The 17,434-nt window shown below is 42.3% G+C and overlaps 1 protein-coding gene across 3 annotated transcripts in view; it reads left to right on the top strand.

The window, feature by feature from the left end:
* The first annotated feature begins 8,831 nt into the window (after positions 1 to 8,831).
* Positions 8,832 to 17,434, top strand: part of PDGFD (platelet derived growth factor D) — a 146,716-nt gene continuing 138,113 nt past the window's right edge. For all 3 annotated transcript variants that reach the window (XM_071555078.1, XM_071555087.1, XM_071555095.1), the window contains exon 1: positions 8,832 to 9,401. In XM_071555078.1, coding sequence (XP_071411179.1) covers positions 9,272 to 9,401 — 130 coding nt within the window. In that variant the 5' untranslated portion in view covers positions 8,832 to 9,271. The remainder of the gene's footprint in view (positions 9,402 to 17,434) is intronic.

The following is a 17,434-nucleotide window of genomic DNA, read 5'->3' on the forward strand; positions in this document are numbered from 1 at the left end:
TGAACTTCTTCAAGTCAGACCCTATTGTCTCTAGCTGGGCACCCATAAAATGAAAAACATAGTGCTAAAAACCAGCTGTGAGAAATCTGGTTTGTGTCATCTGTGCAGCAATACACAGCTGGCTGTAAAAACCCTTTCACAGCACTCAACTTTATTAGGGGTTCAGTTTTCTTCTCCATCTACCTTCTGCTCCACTTACTTCATAACTTTCAGCTCTGCAACAATTGAAGTAAGGGTTCTACAGACCATCTCCCTTTGTACTGCAAAATCATGATTCATCTACTTCATTAAGTACAGTGAATCCTCTGAAAAAAAAGCAGTTTTTACATCTAACAATTAAAATATATGTCCTATGTATGCAAAAGGAGGCTTGATTAAGTTTCATAAAATACTTTATTTCTGGAATTTCCTAACTTCTGATTTGTAACTTAGGTTCTCTTATGTTAGATATCCAAGTCTGCACTAATCATCCATAACTGTCTTACTGGGGAAAAAGAAAGTCACAGGAGGTGGAGGAAGGGCAATGGGAATCCAACACTTCCAATGCTAATCATGAAAATGGCATGTTAGATCAAGCACCCTCTGGTATTATCTGCTTCCTCTCACAGACTGTAATGGAAGCCTACTGTGTCTACATCAGATTAAGCCCTCAAAGTTTTGATTATCCTTCTAAGTTTTGTTTTCTAATTCTATGTTTAGAGCAGATTATTCCTATATTTGTTTATTGACTACATCTGTACTTCAAAATGTCCACAATGACTGTAGGTGTGCACAAATATTTCCTTCACTTGTCTTTTTTCAGTGCATGTTCTTATCTTGTTCTGCCATTCCAGAGGTCTCTGGAGAGGCCTTGGTATTTAATTTAGAAAGTACTTCTGAATTAAAATGGAGTTTGATAAATGACAAAATGTATTTTACTGTACATGCTACTTCCTAGGAATGCATTGAATTAGTATGCTTTGTTGGCTTCTTCCTCAGAAGACTGATTTAGTCTAATGATAGTGCAAGGTCATTAGCACAGGATCAGCATAAATTCTGCTTAACCAATGCCAGGCAGTTAACTAGTTTGTGTTAATGTGTTGTGTGCATAAAACTGTGAACTAACTCCTCTGTATGACAACGTGCTCTGAACAAAGAGTTGGGCAGCCTGAATGTATTTCCACTAATTTGGAACCACAGATAAGTCATTCTTACTGGTGCCCCTAATTTTTACTTAACAAGCTGATTTATAAACTGCATATATTTAAAAGAAAAAATAAAACATGCTTTACATTCTTTCTCCAACACTTATTAATCAACTTTGAAAATCTGGTTGCTTATATATTGTACTCAATTGTATATGGGTTCTATTTTCTTATGGTCTAAAATTGCCTTGCCTAAAAATATAATCTGTAAGTGAAGAGTACATTTTACAACAACAAGGCTGAGTGCAGGGATCTGTATGTGTCTCAGGGCAATTCCCAGTATCAATATGGATTGCAAGGATGAATGGATTGAGAGCAATCCTATGTAGAAAGACTTGGGAATACTGGTGACCAAAAAAGTGGACATGAGCTGCCATTATATACTCATGGCCCAGAAGGCCAGCCATATCCTGGGCTGCATCTAAAGCAGTGTGGGCAGCAGGTCATGGGAGGTGATTCTTCCCCCCAACTCCACTTTTGTGAGACACTAACTGAAGTGTTGCATTCAGCTTTGGAGGCCCCAGTGAAAGAAAGACAGCAACCTGATAGAGTAGGTCCAGAGATGGGCCCTGAAAATGGTCAAACAGGTGGAACACTTCTTCTGTGATGAAAGGCTGAGAATATTGTGATAATTTAGCCTGAAGACGTCTCTGGAGGGATCTTGTTGCTGCTCTTCAATATCTAATGAGGGCTTTAAAGAAAGGTGAAAAGAGACTTTATACCAGGGCATGTAGTAACAGGACAAGGGGCAATGATTTTAAACTAAAATATGGGAGGTTCATATTGGATGTAAGGAATTTTTTAGTTTTTTGACGATGATGAAGCACTGGAATGAGTTGCTGAAGGAAGTTGTGGTTGCCCTACTATTAGAAATGTTGAAAGTCAGGTTGGACAGGGCTTTGAGCCAAGTGATCTAGTGAAAGATGCCCCTGCTCATGGCTGGGGAGTTGGACTAGGTGGTCATTAAAGTTCCCTCCAACCCAAAGTGTCCTATGATTCTATGGTAAAAGCTCTGTGAGTCAAGTTTTGAGCTGCAGCATTTTGCCTCCCACTCTCTGTAAATATAATTGCTCCAAAGGGGCGGAGATAGGGTGATTTGTTTGAAAATGGTGTTGCTGTTTGTTCTGTTCTGGTTTTGGTTTTATATCATCATCATCATCATGGCTAGGCTTCATGAATGAAGATTTGGGAAGGGCACTACCCACGCTTGCTGCAAGCATGCTGGTGGATAAAAAAACCAATACAGGATAGGCAAAGTCCGGTCACAAAAGGCACAGAAGCTCATGTGCCATCTTTGTGATGTCAAAGAGTAGTTATTGCAATGAGGCTTCGGTATGGAGGTGCATTTCAGTCTTTACAACTTTGCTCAGGTGGTATGTTCTAAGTTGTTCACAAGATAATAATTTACAGAAAGTGTTCCCATACAGAAAATGTGGTGGAGAAAACAAATACTGAAGTCAATCAAGACAGGGCAAATGCTTCCTGTCCCAAGGGAGAGAACAGAGTGTAGTCCGTAGAGAATGTCTGGGCAGTATTACACACTGAAGAATCTACACTCTACTGTTCCCTCTTACTAAAACAGGATGCTTTATTTCTAAAGTAGTATCTGCAAGGTGCAGACAGAAAGCATGAATTACCATGAAAAATTTCACTCTGAAACCTCTGATTCTAGCAATCTCACACTACCAGTAGTAAAACATTCCTAAAATCTCTTAAAAATTCTTAATGATAGTTTTCTAATTCAAATATATCAAATTGAAGACAAGCAAAACCTCATTTTGAAGGGTGAAAAGAAATTGATCACATAAATAATACAAGTAGTTAGGTAAAAATTACTAGGGTATGCAGACAGCTGTTTTGCTAAGTCCAAAGCAGTAGGTTCAGATTACTTGCATCCAAATATTTGGAAGGACTAAGCAGAGGATCCTGAAAACCATTACTGTTCATCCACAGCACAAAATTCAGAAGAAAAAAAACCCCAACTGAATCTTTGAAAACAGTCATTAATCACTTGAAGTGCTTAACATTTATAGTGGGTGATTCTCCACCTCAAGATACCATAAAACTGAGTTTACTCCTATTTTAAAATCATTTCTATATATTTTTTCCCTAGAAGATTCCACGCTGACTCTTGAGTAAACAAAACAGGAAGTCAGACAGCAAAAAGGTTTGGCTTACTTATGCAAAGAGTCAAAGAGGTCTCTTTAAGTCCATGAACCTGGGAACCGGGCTACAGAAGAAATGCAGTCTTTTTGAAGGTATTATTTTCTTATTAAGAAAAACTTATGAGAAAACTTAGCCCATTCTTTTTAAACCTGAATTTATATTTTAATGATGGTTCTATTGATATAATTGGCAGGGTAAAAATCCTGCTTTACTTCAGAAGGACAACATTTCTTATTTCAATATGGCTTCTATTCATTTTTTGAAAGCAAGACTGTGAATATTGCATGCACACTACATGTCAATTGGTACCGTCACTAGGTACCAGTGGGACAGTGTGAGTGATACAGCAGTTTCCAAAATTTAATATATCAACATGTTCAGCTTAGGACATCATTTTTTTTTCTCCCTACGTATGTGTGTGTTGGTGGAATATTTGTCTCTTGACATTTGCATTGAAGAACTAGCCATATACATATACAATATATGTAAAACCAGCAGAAGTCATTTAAGAATTGGGAAGGGAAGCAGGTGAACACTGAAAGGAAGAAGGGCACAGCATCCTGCGCAGGCACAGAAGGAAAATTAGAAGACTCCATATCTCAAAGCTGCCTGCAGCTGTTCTCAAGAATAGGCTAGACAAGTGACCTTGCACAGCTGGCTTGCTGGAGGAAGACAAAGAGCAGCACCAGTTGCAGGTCTGTGGCCCGGACCTAATGTTCCAAGCGTTTTAACATTAGTTCCATAAACCAATGCCACATTTGTAGTGATACCAGGCAGCCGTGCTTGGGCTTGCGTTTGGTAAGTCTGATCACCTAAAATTATCAGTTTTACTGGGGATTTTCTATGCATGTTGTTGAATCACTGCGTGTAGCTCTGACAGTAAACTGGGGCCATGGCTCATTGTGCTGCACTTCTTTTCTTGATGTCTTGTTGCCTGAGGCAATTTTCTTAGCAACACACGACTCTGTTTTCTAATTCCATACATGTAATGACTTCAGTCTAACTTTTCCTTATGTTCGTGTGGTCTGTCATCATGGTTACATTTGATTACTTAAGACATATTTTAGCAATGGTGGGATATTTCTCCATGCTAGTCTATGCACCTCTGCTCATTCTCGTATCATTCACAGAGTACACACTGGGGGATAGGGTAGCTGCCCTCACTTGACTGGCCTCCTGTATAACAGAAATCACAGTGCTTCCTGGAATTAATCCCTGGAGGTACATTTTTTTAGTTATAATTTTCCAAGAAACTGCAGAACCACTTAGAAATTTCATCTGCGGCTTATAGTATGGTACATATGAACATGCTTTTCTCTGTTGTCTTTACAGATCTTTCCAAAATGATTAATAGACCCCATGAGTTCCTAAGCCCAGCCTGAAACCACTTGACTGCTTTTAGGAAAACATCAAATCTTGCCATTCTAATTTTTAGTGGTGAAGAGTATACAACTTTGGTATTTCCATAACTTTCCACACTGAAAATTGTGTCTTTTACTTCTAACTTTAATTTGTCTACCTCCAGCTTTCACCTTGATGTGCCATTGTCCACTGGACTGAAAAGCCTCCTAGAATCAATATCCTACCTCTGGGAGGTAGCTGTGACCCCTCTGATTTTCTCCTTGATAAGCTAAATGGCTTGTGATTTCTAAGCGTTTCCCTAAATGACATGCTTCTCAAGCTCTAACCAATTCTGTGGTTTTCTGCTCAGTGTTTTGCACTTTATTATAGTCCTTTATAAGACTTTATTCATAGGAACTTGATGCAGCAGTCTAAGAATAACAGAAGAAAGCACAATGTCCCTATTCTGATACTTCTTTTCTTAGATAAATATCCAAGGATCCCAGGGATGACGCACAGAGATCTTAGGTTTTGCTACTTAATCATCACAATTCAAATGTCCCAAGAGGTGCACACACAGTAGATCTGCGCTCCATGGACAAACTATACGACACTGGAACATCTCCCAGGCAACAATAACAGATGGCTACAGCACATTGACATCCTTGATAATCCACTGCTGTAATTTTTTGCTGCTTCAGTGCTTTCTAGGGTTAACTACTCTGAATGTATTTACTCTCTATGCTCTCTCCATAGTCAGTGGAGAGAAACTGGACTTTTTAGACCATCCCAGCAAAAACGCTTAAAACCACTGGGCTAGAGTGCCCTCTGATGGGTATCCAATTCTCTCCATCAACAATGAGAACCTGTGTAACTGACTTATACCAGACACTTTCAAAGCATTAAAATGAGGTGGGGTAAGTGCAACAGCCACTGGGCAGTGATGCCATGGGCTATTTTAAAGCATAAGCTGTATAAGGACTCAAATTTACAGTTATACCCAGTATCTACTTGTCTGTTTCCATATTGCACCATTGCTATAAATCATCCCATTTTACTTCCCCAAGGTTTTTGGCATCTTCAAAAGTCATGAGTAATGACTGCATTTTTCCCAGGTCATTGTTGGAAATGCAAATCAATGCAGAATTAAAAATTAGCCCAAGTGGTGCTCTCTTAAAGAGAACCTATTCAATAATTTTCCTCTTTCATAAACATTTTTAGACCTGTCATTTAACAAGTTTTGAAAACACTTAGCATCCATGACTTTCATTCCATATGATTCAAATTGTGTGGTACCAAGAGGGACCTTATGAAAGCTGTGATTTTATGCTATTGTGTTTGTCAACCAGATTTCCAAGTTAGCATGATAAGATTTTCCAGGTTGATTAACAATAATTATATTATTTTCCTTTTAGTATCCATTAATTGATTTTCATATCAACAGTTAGGGGTTTTTTATCAGGATCCCAGTTGGGCTGACAAATTTCTAATTACCTATGTTATCACACTTAAAAATCAGTATGTCCTTTCGTGCAGTAACCATAATGTACTATAGGCCTTTCTATACAAATCATCCAATGCTTTAAATTATCCCAAACCCTTGGAATATAGATTAGCCAATCTGTTAGTTTGCCAGAATGTAAAGAACAGTCATGTGCTTACAAAAATGTCAAAGCATAATCCAAACTTCTCCCCCTTTGCCAAGAGGTTCTGTGACACCTTATTATAAAGATATTCTTTTGGTTTTTACTTGGTTTAGTGCTTTTTAAAGTAAACTGAGAAGCTGTAGCAACAGTGATTTAAATGCAGACCCTTTCTACAGGGGTTTATTGATGCATGTCAGTCTTGCTGCTCTGTGCCAAAATGTTTCTCCACACCTGTATATCAAATTGAAAAATCTGGGATTTTTTGATACCGGATATAAAATAAATATCTGTAGTTCACAGAGCTAGGTCTCTGTTTTGGACCCCACAATATTATTCTCTGGCTGTTTTCTGACCTGAGAAAAAGATTTGTCACTTCTGCTTCAAAATATTTTTTCTTTAGAACAAAGAATGGCACCATCCCATGCTTTGCATAAGGAGGAACAGAAATGTACTGTGAGCATATGATAGGAGTTATACATCCTTCCTCTTGATACATATCAAAGCTGTTGGTGGTGGAATCCACTTGGCTGTTTTCATCACTGTGTAGTTTATAAAGCCTCCTGCTGTTTTGCTTGAGAATTCCCTAAGCAACCAGTCCCTCTGCTGCAGAAACATCAATTTCATTTTATGCACCACAACAGTGTGTACTCTTAAAAAAAAACAACCAAAAGACAAAACAAAATATACAAAAAAACCCAAAACCAAAAAAACCCAACCTCAATTCTGAGCCCTGGTCAGCTTGACGAAGTTTAAACTTATAGTTTCTATCAAGCCAAGGAACACACTAGACAAACAGCTGTGGAGTATTTAAGGCAAAAGCCTATTCCAGTCTTGTGTCAAAGCTGGACCCATGCAGCCAGGGAGGCATGGGGCCAGACAGACTTTAGCTCCAGACAAGCTCTTGGGAAGATACATTTTATGTAAGAAAATTTATATGGATGAAGCTGGGTACAGAAGGAGAAACAGCCTTGGAAACAGTGCCGTTTCTTAACTGAACTATTCAACTGCTCAGATAATGTCAAAACACTTTTTGTCTAACTTTGGAAAGTAATCTGTCCTTCTTTGTCTTCCTCTCCCTCTTCCACCTTAAAATGGCCACTTGGTCAAAGAGAACCAGTTGTGGGTTCTAGCATCCTGAGTCTAAGACAGAAGGAAGGCCTGAAGACACTAAGAGAAGCAAGACTTCACTAGGAGGTTATGGTAAAGGTCAGGATATTGATCACCTCCTTTTATCTTAAAAGGTACCTGCAGTCAGAAGACAGCTAAGAAGAAAGGATCCCCCATCTTCATTTGGTGTACGTCCTCTATTTGACTTTCTGCTTCTATTAGAATGATTGAATTGGCCATATTCCCTCTGTTTGCCCAGTTACTCCCACTGAAATGGGCACCTAAAATGTAGGCACATCTGCTCACAAATGAAGGACTGTTGAAGCCTTTCCATTATCTACCACATGGGAGCAGGATTAGGTTCACTGTCAGTTTTGGGGAACATGAAAGGGATAAAGAAGCATGAATTATGCATAACAGAATTGCACCCTACTGGTTTCATAAGACATACAAGATGTTTCAGTCCCATTGTCATCCTAATATGCTCTTGGAGAAAATGCTTCACACAGCCAGAGGCAGTCCTTGGAGTGTAGCAAGACTCACCCAAGACTCCTGATACAGCACCGTATTGACATTCCTCTTCTGCTAATGAGGTATGTTTCACGTTGTTAAAGGTCTGGCAGCATGTCACAATTTGTTAGACTGGCTGAGACTATATGAATGTGTTAAGAAACAAAGGGAGTATGGAAGGATTTATTAGAGAACTGTTAAAACCTGAGTGTTTTTTTTCCCTGCATCTTCCTTGTGATTATTTTCATTGCAGCTAATGAATGGAAAAAGAGTATTAAACTAGCAATCTGACCACAACCCTCACATACCTTTGGTTTAGACCTAAACTCTTCCAGGCAGTAACACAATCTTTTAATACCAGACCCGATCGAATGAGACTCTAAATTAGTAGGAATTAACTTTTTATGAAAGGTTTTTGACAGTACTTGGCATGACAGAAGAGCCCATATATTTCTCCCAGGGACAACTGCGGATCATTCACCAATTTCCCCACTAAGTCTCCTCACTCGCCCTGGAGCAGCTCAGTGATTTGAGTCATTCAGCTCAGCGATGACTTTAACATAGCCACGACGGGCCCGAGGGTGACGGGACCCTCGGGTGCGTGGCTGCTTTGCTGGCAGGGAGCCCACGGCACAGGGTTCCCACCGCTCCCACCCGCCGGGAGTTCACTGCACAACCCGACGTCCACTGCACACCGGGGACAGCCCCCTCGCACCACCCACCCCTCCTGCCACTTCATGACCGGAGCGGAGACGCCACGGCCGGTAGCTCAGGGAGGGCCCGGGCACCGCTCCCGCCCCCTTCCCCAGGGCCGCCTCTCCCCCCCGGCTCCCGCCGCTCCAGACCCCACGGCGGCTCCTGCCGGGCGGAGCGGGGCGGGGGCGGTGCGAGGCGGCGGCCGCGAGGAGCGCGGCTGCGGCAGCGGCAGCCCCCGCTGCGACTGGGGCACGGCCGGGCGGCCCGAGGGGAGGGGGCGGCGGACCCGACCTGGCGGCTCCGCACATCTGCCGAGTTTGGCCGGGCCAGAAGGGCAGCCGAAAGTTCAACATGCAGGAAGTTTGGTGGCAGCTCGGAGAGTAACGCGTCGGCGGTGACCGCTGCCTCCCGTGCTGTGGGCTTTTGCTTTTTTTTTTTTTGGCGGGGGGAGTGGGGGAATTTTGCTTTTCCCCCGCCCCGCGTACAAATCCCCCAAACACACAAGCGACCCGAAACAACCAAAGAGTCCGGGAGGAGGGAGAGAACAGGAACGAGGGAAGCACCCTCGGCGGGAGAGCCCGTTTCTTCGCAGAGACACGGTACCGCTCGCAGCTGGTCCCAATGCAACTGCTCATCCTCCTCCTGCTCTACGCCGCCGTCTGTGCGAACTTCTGCAGCCGGCAGGGCACCACCGCCCCTGCCCAGAGCGGATCTATAAAAGCCCTCCGGGCCTCCAACATCAGACGAGATGGTAAGTGTCCTGCTGCTTTATTTATTCCCAAGGGCTGCATTGGTTGAGGGAAGCCCTAAACGCTTCTCGGGGTTGCCGTTCCCCTGTCCCGGGAGCGGGGGCCGGGTCTGCAAGGGAGGACGGGAAGCGGTTTGGGTGGGGGTCCCGTCCCGGAGGGGTCAGCCGGGGCATGGAGGTCGGTCCCCGAGGTCCGGTCCTCAGAGGCCGGTCCGGGAGCGTGTGGCTGGGTGGCAGGAGGGAGGTGTGGGCAGAGGGGGTGGTTTAGCATTTTCGGGCTGTCCCAAACTTCTCAGGGCAACTTCGAGGAGGTTCCGTGGGAGTCCCCTGCGGGCTGCACCTCGCCCCTGACAGCCCCCGGGCCCTTCTTCCCCGTGTGCCTGGGATGTGCCGACGGCGGGGGCAGTGCTAGGTTTGTGGAGACCCTGCGGGGACCCTCAAGGGCAGTGGGTGGTGGGCGCCGCCGCCGCACCGCCCCCGGGCTCCTTAGAGGGAGCGGGGCTCCTCTCCCGGCCCCGCCACAGCCGTCGCCGCGTTCGGCTCCTGTAAGGGCTTGTCGGGGTGCCACCTTCCTGTCGGGGGCTTGCCTGGACCGGAGAGTCTGATCCCAAGGTTTCGTGTTCCCCTGGGTCTGCTGGGCAATAGATGCCCTGCCAGGACTGGCCTCGTCCATTGTGATGCCCGGGGATGGTAAGCCCCATGCAGGGCGGCCGCGGGCTCTCGGACACTGCCCGGCCGGTCGGAAGGGTGATTTCAGCCGTCGTCTCTGAACTCTGGTGCTGTTCCCGCCGGGAGCTGCCGGCAGAGGATTTCCTGGACAGCCGAGGTGCTGCCGAGGGTCTGCGGCGCAGCTGAGTGGGACGCAGGTGCCTCGAGTGAACGAGCAGCGTGACTGTGGCTCCATGGTGAATGAATGGAATCCACGTCTTTGGGTTTGAGAAGAGCGATCAGCTTCTGGCTGTGGAGCAGCCTGTTGTGTTCCAGCCTCACGTGGGAGGACCTGCTTTTACAGGTTGCCGTGTAACTTCTTAAACAGCGAAATGCAAGGTGTTGTCCCTGAAAATGAACAGAGTTAAGTTCAGTCTTCAAGTTAACATCTTTCAGTTGATAGAATTTATATTTTTTATAAACCCTTCTCAAAAATCCAGTTGCTTGACCCGTTTCCAAGATTGTATTCAGTATTTGCCAATGTTTAGTTTCCAGAATGTATACAATGCATGTAACGGGTATACAGTTGATTTAAGTGGATGTTTTTGTTTCCAGTTTGGAGCCATATTGAACTTAATAATCCTTTGTATGCCTTTCCTAATCACTGAAAGAAGGCATAGAGAAGGTGGAGAGGTTTTCTCGCAGAACTGAGATGTGGAGTCAGGAAACAAGAGAATTGCAGTTTCTTCTGTTACAGAAGTAAAATTTAATCTCATGAAAAAAGAAAGAAGAGTAGTGTTTGTAATAAAAGTATATATGTGTTATTTCGGTTTCATCTTTTAAAACTATTGTGTATCTTATCAAGCTTCATGACTTGTTAGCCTACCATCTTCATAGAAGAGCTGAGACCATCTCTGAACTAAACTGAGCAAGATTCCATCCAAGTCAAACTTCAAACAAGCTTTTTCGTGGAAAACTGCTGTGATTTCCTTAGAACATCAGAATGTGTTTTACTCTGATCTTCTCTGTATAGCCAATGAAGAAATCATTAACTTCTAATATAAATAAAGTTTTCATCTTTAATGGTAGTATAGCCACTCTTTAGCTCTGCAGAGGACTTCCTGTGGGGAAATTGCTTCTTGGGGTGATGAAGAGAACAGGCCTCTGAAGTGATTAGTTAATTGCTCTCGTCTTAGTTGTGATCATTTAACATTGTGATTAAACTTTGTACCTTTAAAATTGTCTGAGACAATTTGTAATTTAACTTCGTGGGTATTGGGTGGACTAACACGGGGACTGTTGGAAAGTTGCAGATCCTTATGTAATTACATGCTACCTTTCATATTTCCTGAGCCATGTGCTGCAGAGTCCTACAACCTACAGACATAGTGAAACTTGTCCATGCTGCAGTCAGACACCTCTGCATATCTTTAGTGGATAGCCATGGTCTGAGGAGGTAACAGACTTTTAGGGACACCACGTGCAGACCTCTAGCATACCTTGGTCTCTCCCTGTGCTTGGGAATACTTTTCCTTTTTCTCTGCTAACATGGTGTGTTCCAGTGTGGCCAGTGGAGCCGGTCATCAGGTTACAATATCTAAAGCAGATCAGCTGCCAATCCCCTGCTTTTACCCAAATGAATCAAACTGTTGCTTAAGTTTCTTGACTAAAGGTCTGTATTTATGTAGCCAAAGGTTATGAGCAGTATTCCAAATGTTGCATGCATGTGATGAGCTCATAAGCAGTGTTTAGACCACAGCTGGCTTTAGGCCACTAAAAGTATTTCTGTCTTTTATAATTTGTACTGGGATTTTTGTGTTTTGGTCTGAAGCAATGATATGGAATAGCATTGAAGGCATGTCAGTTGCTTCACTGAGTGAGACAGTATTTTTTGCTTTGTAAATATTTGCAGACATGACAATACAGAATAGGATCAAAGAACACAATACACTGGGGGTAAATATGTTCCAACAGTCTTTCCCAAAGCACACAGAAAGGGTAAAAAGAAATTTAATACTATGTCCTGGCTTGATGATCATGTGGAATTAAAAGAGATACTGAAGAGGAAGCAAGGCCTGTTCAGCTTTTAAAAAAACATTTCCTGGCGAGTCCAATACCACCTGCACTTTTTATTAAAAACGAAAACAGTTCTTTGGATTCTAGTTTTCTGTTGCTTCTAGGAGGATAAACTAGTGATGCTGCATACACAGAACTTTAATATGGAGGCTTGGTCTTGCTTTTGGCCAAACAGACCTCTGCACTGTGTACAATTTGATATTGTCTTTGTTCTTTCAGAATAAAAGAGATTGGCCTATTTGTAATTGGTCTTACTTAAGACTGAAGTTGCTCTGATAAGAAATCTATAGATGAGGGCAGCAAATACAAAAAAAGTGCCATTTAATGACTCCCAAACCTGTACATTCTGCTGAAGATATTAAGAATATAAATAACCTGCTTACAAGACATCCTGTTGTCCTGGTGGAAGGACGGGCATTGATGACTCAGCAGTCCAGTGTAGCACTAATCAATTTTTTAAAGTGTTCTGGAGATGCCAGTGACATTTATAGCACAAGTAGTGATATTCACTAAAAATGTTCATTAATGTTATTAAGTCCTTTGAAGTTCATCAGAATAACACACAGTGAGGTCTTTCAGATGCTTCCATTGTTGTCTTTTGACTAATTTTCCCAGTTTGCAGTATGCAGGTAATACTGCTTAATTACAAGAAGTCCAATATTTTGTTTTTCCTATTTCAGTTGTTTATGTATACTTGGACATGAAAAACAGCAAATAAAAAGGATTTTTTATCATATAATGTGTAATTGAAACATAATTTGCTCTTTCTTACCTGTTATTGAATAAACATCTGCTTAGTCTAGGAAAATATGCCTAGTCCATATCATCAGACTAAGCATCATGTATGTATTTTAAACTTTAAACTCCAAAGTTTAAAGAAAAAAGAAAACAAAAGAGAACAGCATAGTGTCAAATCATTTCAGTATGTAAACAACTGAAAGCCATTGAATTGGTATCTTCTGATGTGGTTTTGAAATCTTAACATCAGATGACTCAAGATAAGATCTGGGCTCTTGTGGTTTTCATTAGGAATCAAAAAAAAAAAAAACAGAAAGGAAAAAAAAATAACCAAAGGAATTTCCAAACTTTGATTTGCTTGTGCACCACCAAAACTCAAAGAAAAGTTGTACTTTATCATTCTGGGGAACTGCTAACAGCTTTTGGCTCTTTCATGGCTAGTCCAGTTGGATGTCTGCCATTAACTCTACCCTCTTCTTCCCTGTGTTGGCCTGTGCGTAAGCAAGGGGAAAAAGAATTCTGTCATTTGGGCAGTATTCTCTCACCAAATAGGCATTAAGAGTTTGCTCTTGGGAGAAGATACAATTGTGTTCTTTTCTGGATTTTGTTTGTTTTGTTTTGCTTTTTTTTTCTTAAAGAGGTTAGGTTTAGATTACATGGGGAACTAGATGATAATTAAGGTCCCTTGCAATCCAAGCCATTCTATGATTTTATATATTATGATGAATCCTTTACTGTGCAGGGTTTGAGGCACTGGCACAGATTGCCCAGAGAGGCCTGTTCAAGGCCAGGTTGGATAGGGCTCTGAGCAACCTGGTGTAGTGGAAGGTGTCCCTGCTTATGGCAGTGGGGTTGGAACTACATTATCTTTAAGATCCCGTTCAACCCAATCCATTCTATGATTTTTTGTTTCCATGACTCTGTGAGTTGTCTCTGGTATCACTAGTGATATTAGAACCATAAAATTGTGTCAAATGTAAAACTGGTAAAATAAATTTGGGTTTATGGGCTTTATTCCCCCAATTTTGTAGATTTTGTAGGAAAAGTGTATTTCAGGCTCCATCAGTTTTTATTTAAAAAAATCCTTAATAATTTCTCTGTAGTGCTACAACTTTGTTGATATCTCTTATCTATCTAATTAACAGTTTTGACTGAAGTATCAAAGGATATTGCATGAGAATTCCAGCCCTGACTCAGCAACAAGCAGTGTGGAGGAATTCTCTAAAGGAGCTTGAAACTTGTTTTATTAGGCAGATGTATATTATGTAGTTGAAGTCACTATAAACTCGCCAGTCAGTCTTTCAAAACTTCTTGGGAGTTTTTTTGCTGAGATTTTTTGTGTGGTGTTTGTTTGGGTTTATGTATTTGTGTGAAACTGAATTAGGTCATCTACACCCCGGTCCAGCTTTAGCAAGTGTACACTTCAATTTTAGACTTCAAGAGATTTTGCCCACATGAACTCTTGCAAAGTCTTTAATTCTTTGATACCTTGAGTTCGCGTCCAGAGAAAAAGCCACACATTTTTCTCCAAGAGATTTCTTTAACCTTAGTGAGAAAATTGCATTTTGACAAAAAGGGTTTTACAGAAATGACATGGAACTTCACAAAAGCATTACAACTGACTACCAGGACTAACAAGAATTGCTATAGAGTAAGGAACCTTTGTTACACCCAGCAAACTCAAAACCTTATACAACTTAAGTGCAATACCTGCAGTTTAAGTAAAATAAAGAAAATAGATGTTTAGGTTACCCACAAGAGAAATAAAAGAGTAAAGGAAGAGAGATTAAGACAAGAAAGAACAAAGAGAGAAAGAGAGGAGGAAAGTATAGTTTACCATGGGAAGGTCACATGCTGATGGGTCAGGAGGGCAGGTCGAGGCCAGATGGAGATCTTGTGCACGGCTCTTTATCTGCTGTGGCTGCTCCCCACAGGAAGGATCTTTTGTTCACTGACTACTCCCTGTCGCCTTAGCCAAAGTGAGGGGTGCCACAGTCAGTCAGAGGTTCCAGGGGGATGGTAGGTGGTTACCAGACAGACTTCACTGACTGACAGGTCTCCCCGTGTGGCCTTCATGCCATGTGGCTGCAGACTCCAGTGGCCACCTTGGCTGCCCATGTGGGCACTGTACTGCAGGCCTGGCCCCCTCTCTGTCACACACATACAGACACACAGACACACACACACACACACACAGACACAGACACAGACACAGACACACAAAAAATGGTTGATTTGACCCATCAGTCAGTGAGATATAAATCTGGTCTCTGACAGCAGCCTCTTCCAATTCCTGACAATCCTTTCAGTGAAGAAATGGTTCTTCAATCTTAACCTCCCTTGGTGCAACTTGAGGCTATTTCCTTTCGACCTGTTGCTTGTTACCTGGGAGAAGAGACCAATCCCTGCTTCATTAAAAGCTTCTTTTAGGTAGTTGTAGAGAATGGTAAGGTTTCCCCTTGAGCCTCCTTTTTTCCAGGCTAAACAACCCCACCTTCCTCACCCACATAGACTTGTGCTCCAAACCCCTCCTCAGCTCTGATACCCTTCTCTGGACGTGTTCCAGCATCTCAATGTCTTTCTTGTAGTGGGGGCCTAAAACTGAACACAGGATTTGAGGTGCAGCCTCACAAGTGCTGAGTACTTGGGGACAATCACTGCCCTGGTCCTGCTGGCCCCAGTACTGCTAGTACAGACCAAGATGCCTTTGGCCTTCTTGACCTTCTTGGCCTTCTGTTGGCTTGTGTTCAGCCACTGGTAACCAGTCGCTCTAGGTCTTTCTCTGCTGGGCTGCTTTCCAGCTGCTCTTCCCCAGGCTGTGGCACTTCACTGAGTTGTTGTGACCCAGGTGCAGCACTTGGCACAATGCCTTGTTGAACCTCATAGAATGGGCATTAGCCCGTCAATCCAGCCTGTACAGACCCTTCTACAGAGCCTTCTTGCCCTTCAGCAGACCAACACTCCTGCCCAGCTTGGCGTTGGCAGCAAAGTGACTAATGGTGCACTCCATCCTCTTGTCCAGGTTGTCGATAAAGATATTAAACTGGACCCTAAATTGATCTCTGGGGAATCCCCACTTGGGACTGGCTGCCTGCTGGATGTAACTCCATTCACCATGACTTTCTCGGCTTGGCCATCCTGCCAGTTTTCCATCTAGCAAACAGTCCACCCCTTCAAGCCATAAGCATCTAGTTTCCCCAGAAGAATACTGTGTGAAAAGGTGCAAAATGCTTTACTGAAGTCCAAGAAGACACATGCACACAGCCTTTCCCTCACCTACTGAGTGTGTCACCTTATCACAAAAGAAGATCAGGTTGGTCAGTCAGGACCTTATGTAAATCCATTCTGGCTGAGCCTGATCCCCTGGTTGTCATGCATGTTATGCATTATGGTACTCAAGTTGATCTGTTCCATGACTTTTCCTGGTACCAAGGTTAGGCTGATAGGCCTGTATTTCCCTGGATCCTCCTTCTGGCCATTCTGGTAGCTGGACATCACATTTGCTAACCTCCTGTTAACTGGGCCTTCTGGATTTGTCAGCTCTGCTGGTAAATGATGGAAAGTGTGTAGGTGAGCTCTTCGGCCAGTTCCTTCATGACTCATGATCCCATCTGCCTCCATAGACTTGTGTGTAAGTGATGTAGCAGGTCACTGACCATTAGGCCCCCTTGGATTGTGGGGGCCTAATTCTGCTCCCTTTCCCTGTCTTCCAGCACAGGAGGCTGGATACTTGAAGAAAATTGGTCTTACTATTAAAGACCAAAGAAGGCATTAAAGCCTTTTCCACAGCCTTTTCTGTTACGTTTTTGTCAACTGGATTTGTCAAATATTCTATTAAAAAAGTATATGTATCATAGGCATGAATATTTTGTATCTTAAGCATCTTACCTAGTACAACATAATAGATATGAACATATAGAATATACAAATTAAACAGAAGCACTAGGAAGTGAGATTCAGTACACTTGATGTAATTGGTTCCAAATCAGCATTAAAAGAATAAAAATATTAAACCCAGGGATTTGTGTTTTTTTGAATACTAAACAGCCCCCCCAAAAAACCCCAACAAAACAACCCAAACAACCTCCCCCCAAAAAACAACACATCCCAGATTTAATGTAAATTTTTGAAGTTTTAGTTGAGCAATGAACTTAAGACAAATATTTGAGTCTAACTACTCAGGGTAGTTAAGATCCTTTTTGTATGTGGTTGTTAGCTGTGTAATTTATGTAATTTGGGTTGAAAGCAGCAGTTTTCCAGGTTGCTAGTTGAAGTTCTGAGCTATTAAAGTTTTTATTAATAAAAAAGGAACTTGCTAGAAAAAGGATTAATGAAGGCAAAAATTCTTTGAACAATAATAAACAAATTCACTACATTATATTTGTCACTCCTTCTTTAGACTGGGTTTAAATACTATATAAAAGGAACATACCCACAAAATGCATATTGTTTATATGACAAGAAAACTTAGGGGAGCTGTAAATTAGAAGGACAGGGAATGGCATTCTTTTCATTCCGCTATTAATACTGTTTGTACAAAAGATGCAGCAGGAGCTTATGTGTTTTGTGCTCCA

The sequence above is a fragment of the Pithys albifrons genome, chromosome 1 (genome assembly GCF_047495875.1).
Source record: "Pithys albifrons albifrons isolate INPA30051 chromosome 1, PitAlb_v1, whole genome shotgun sequence".
NCBI classification, from domain to species: Eukaryota; Metazoa; Chordata; class Aves; order Passeriformes; family Thamnophilidae; genus Pithys; species Pithys albifrons.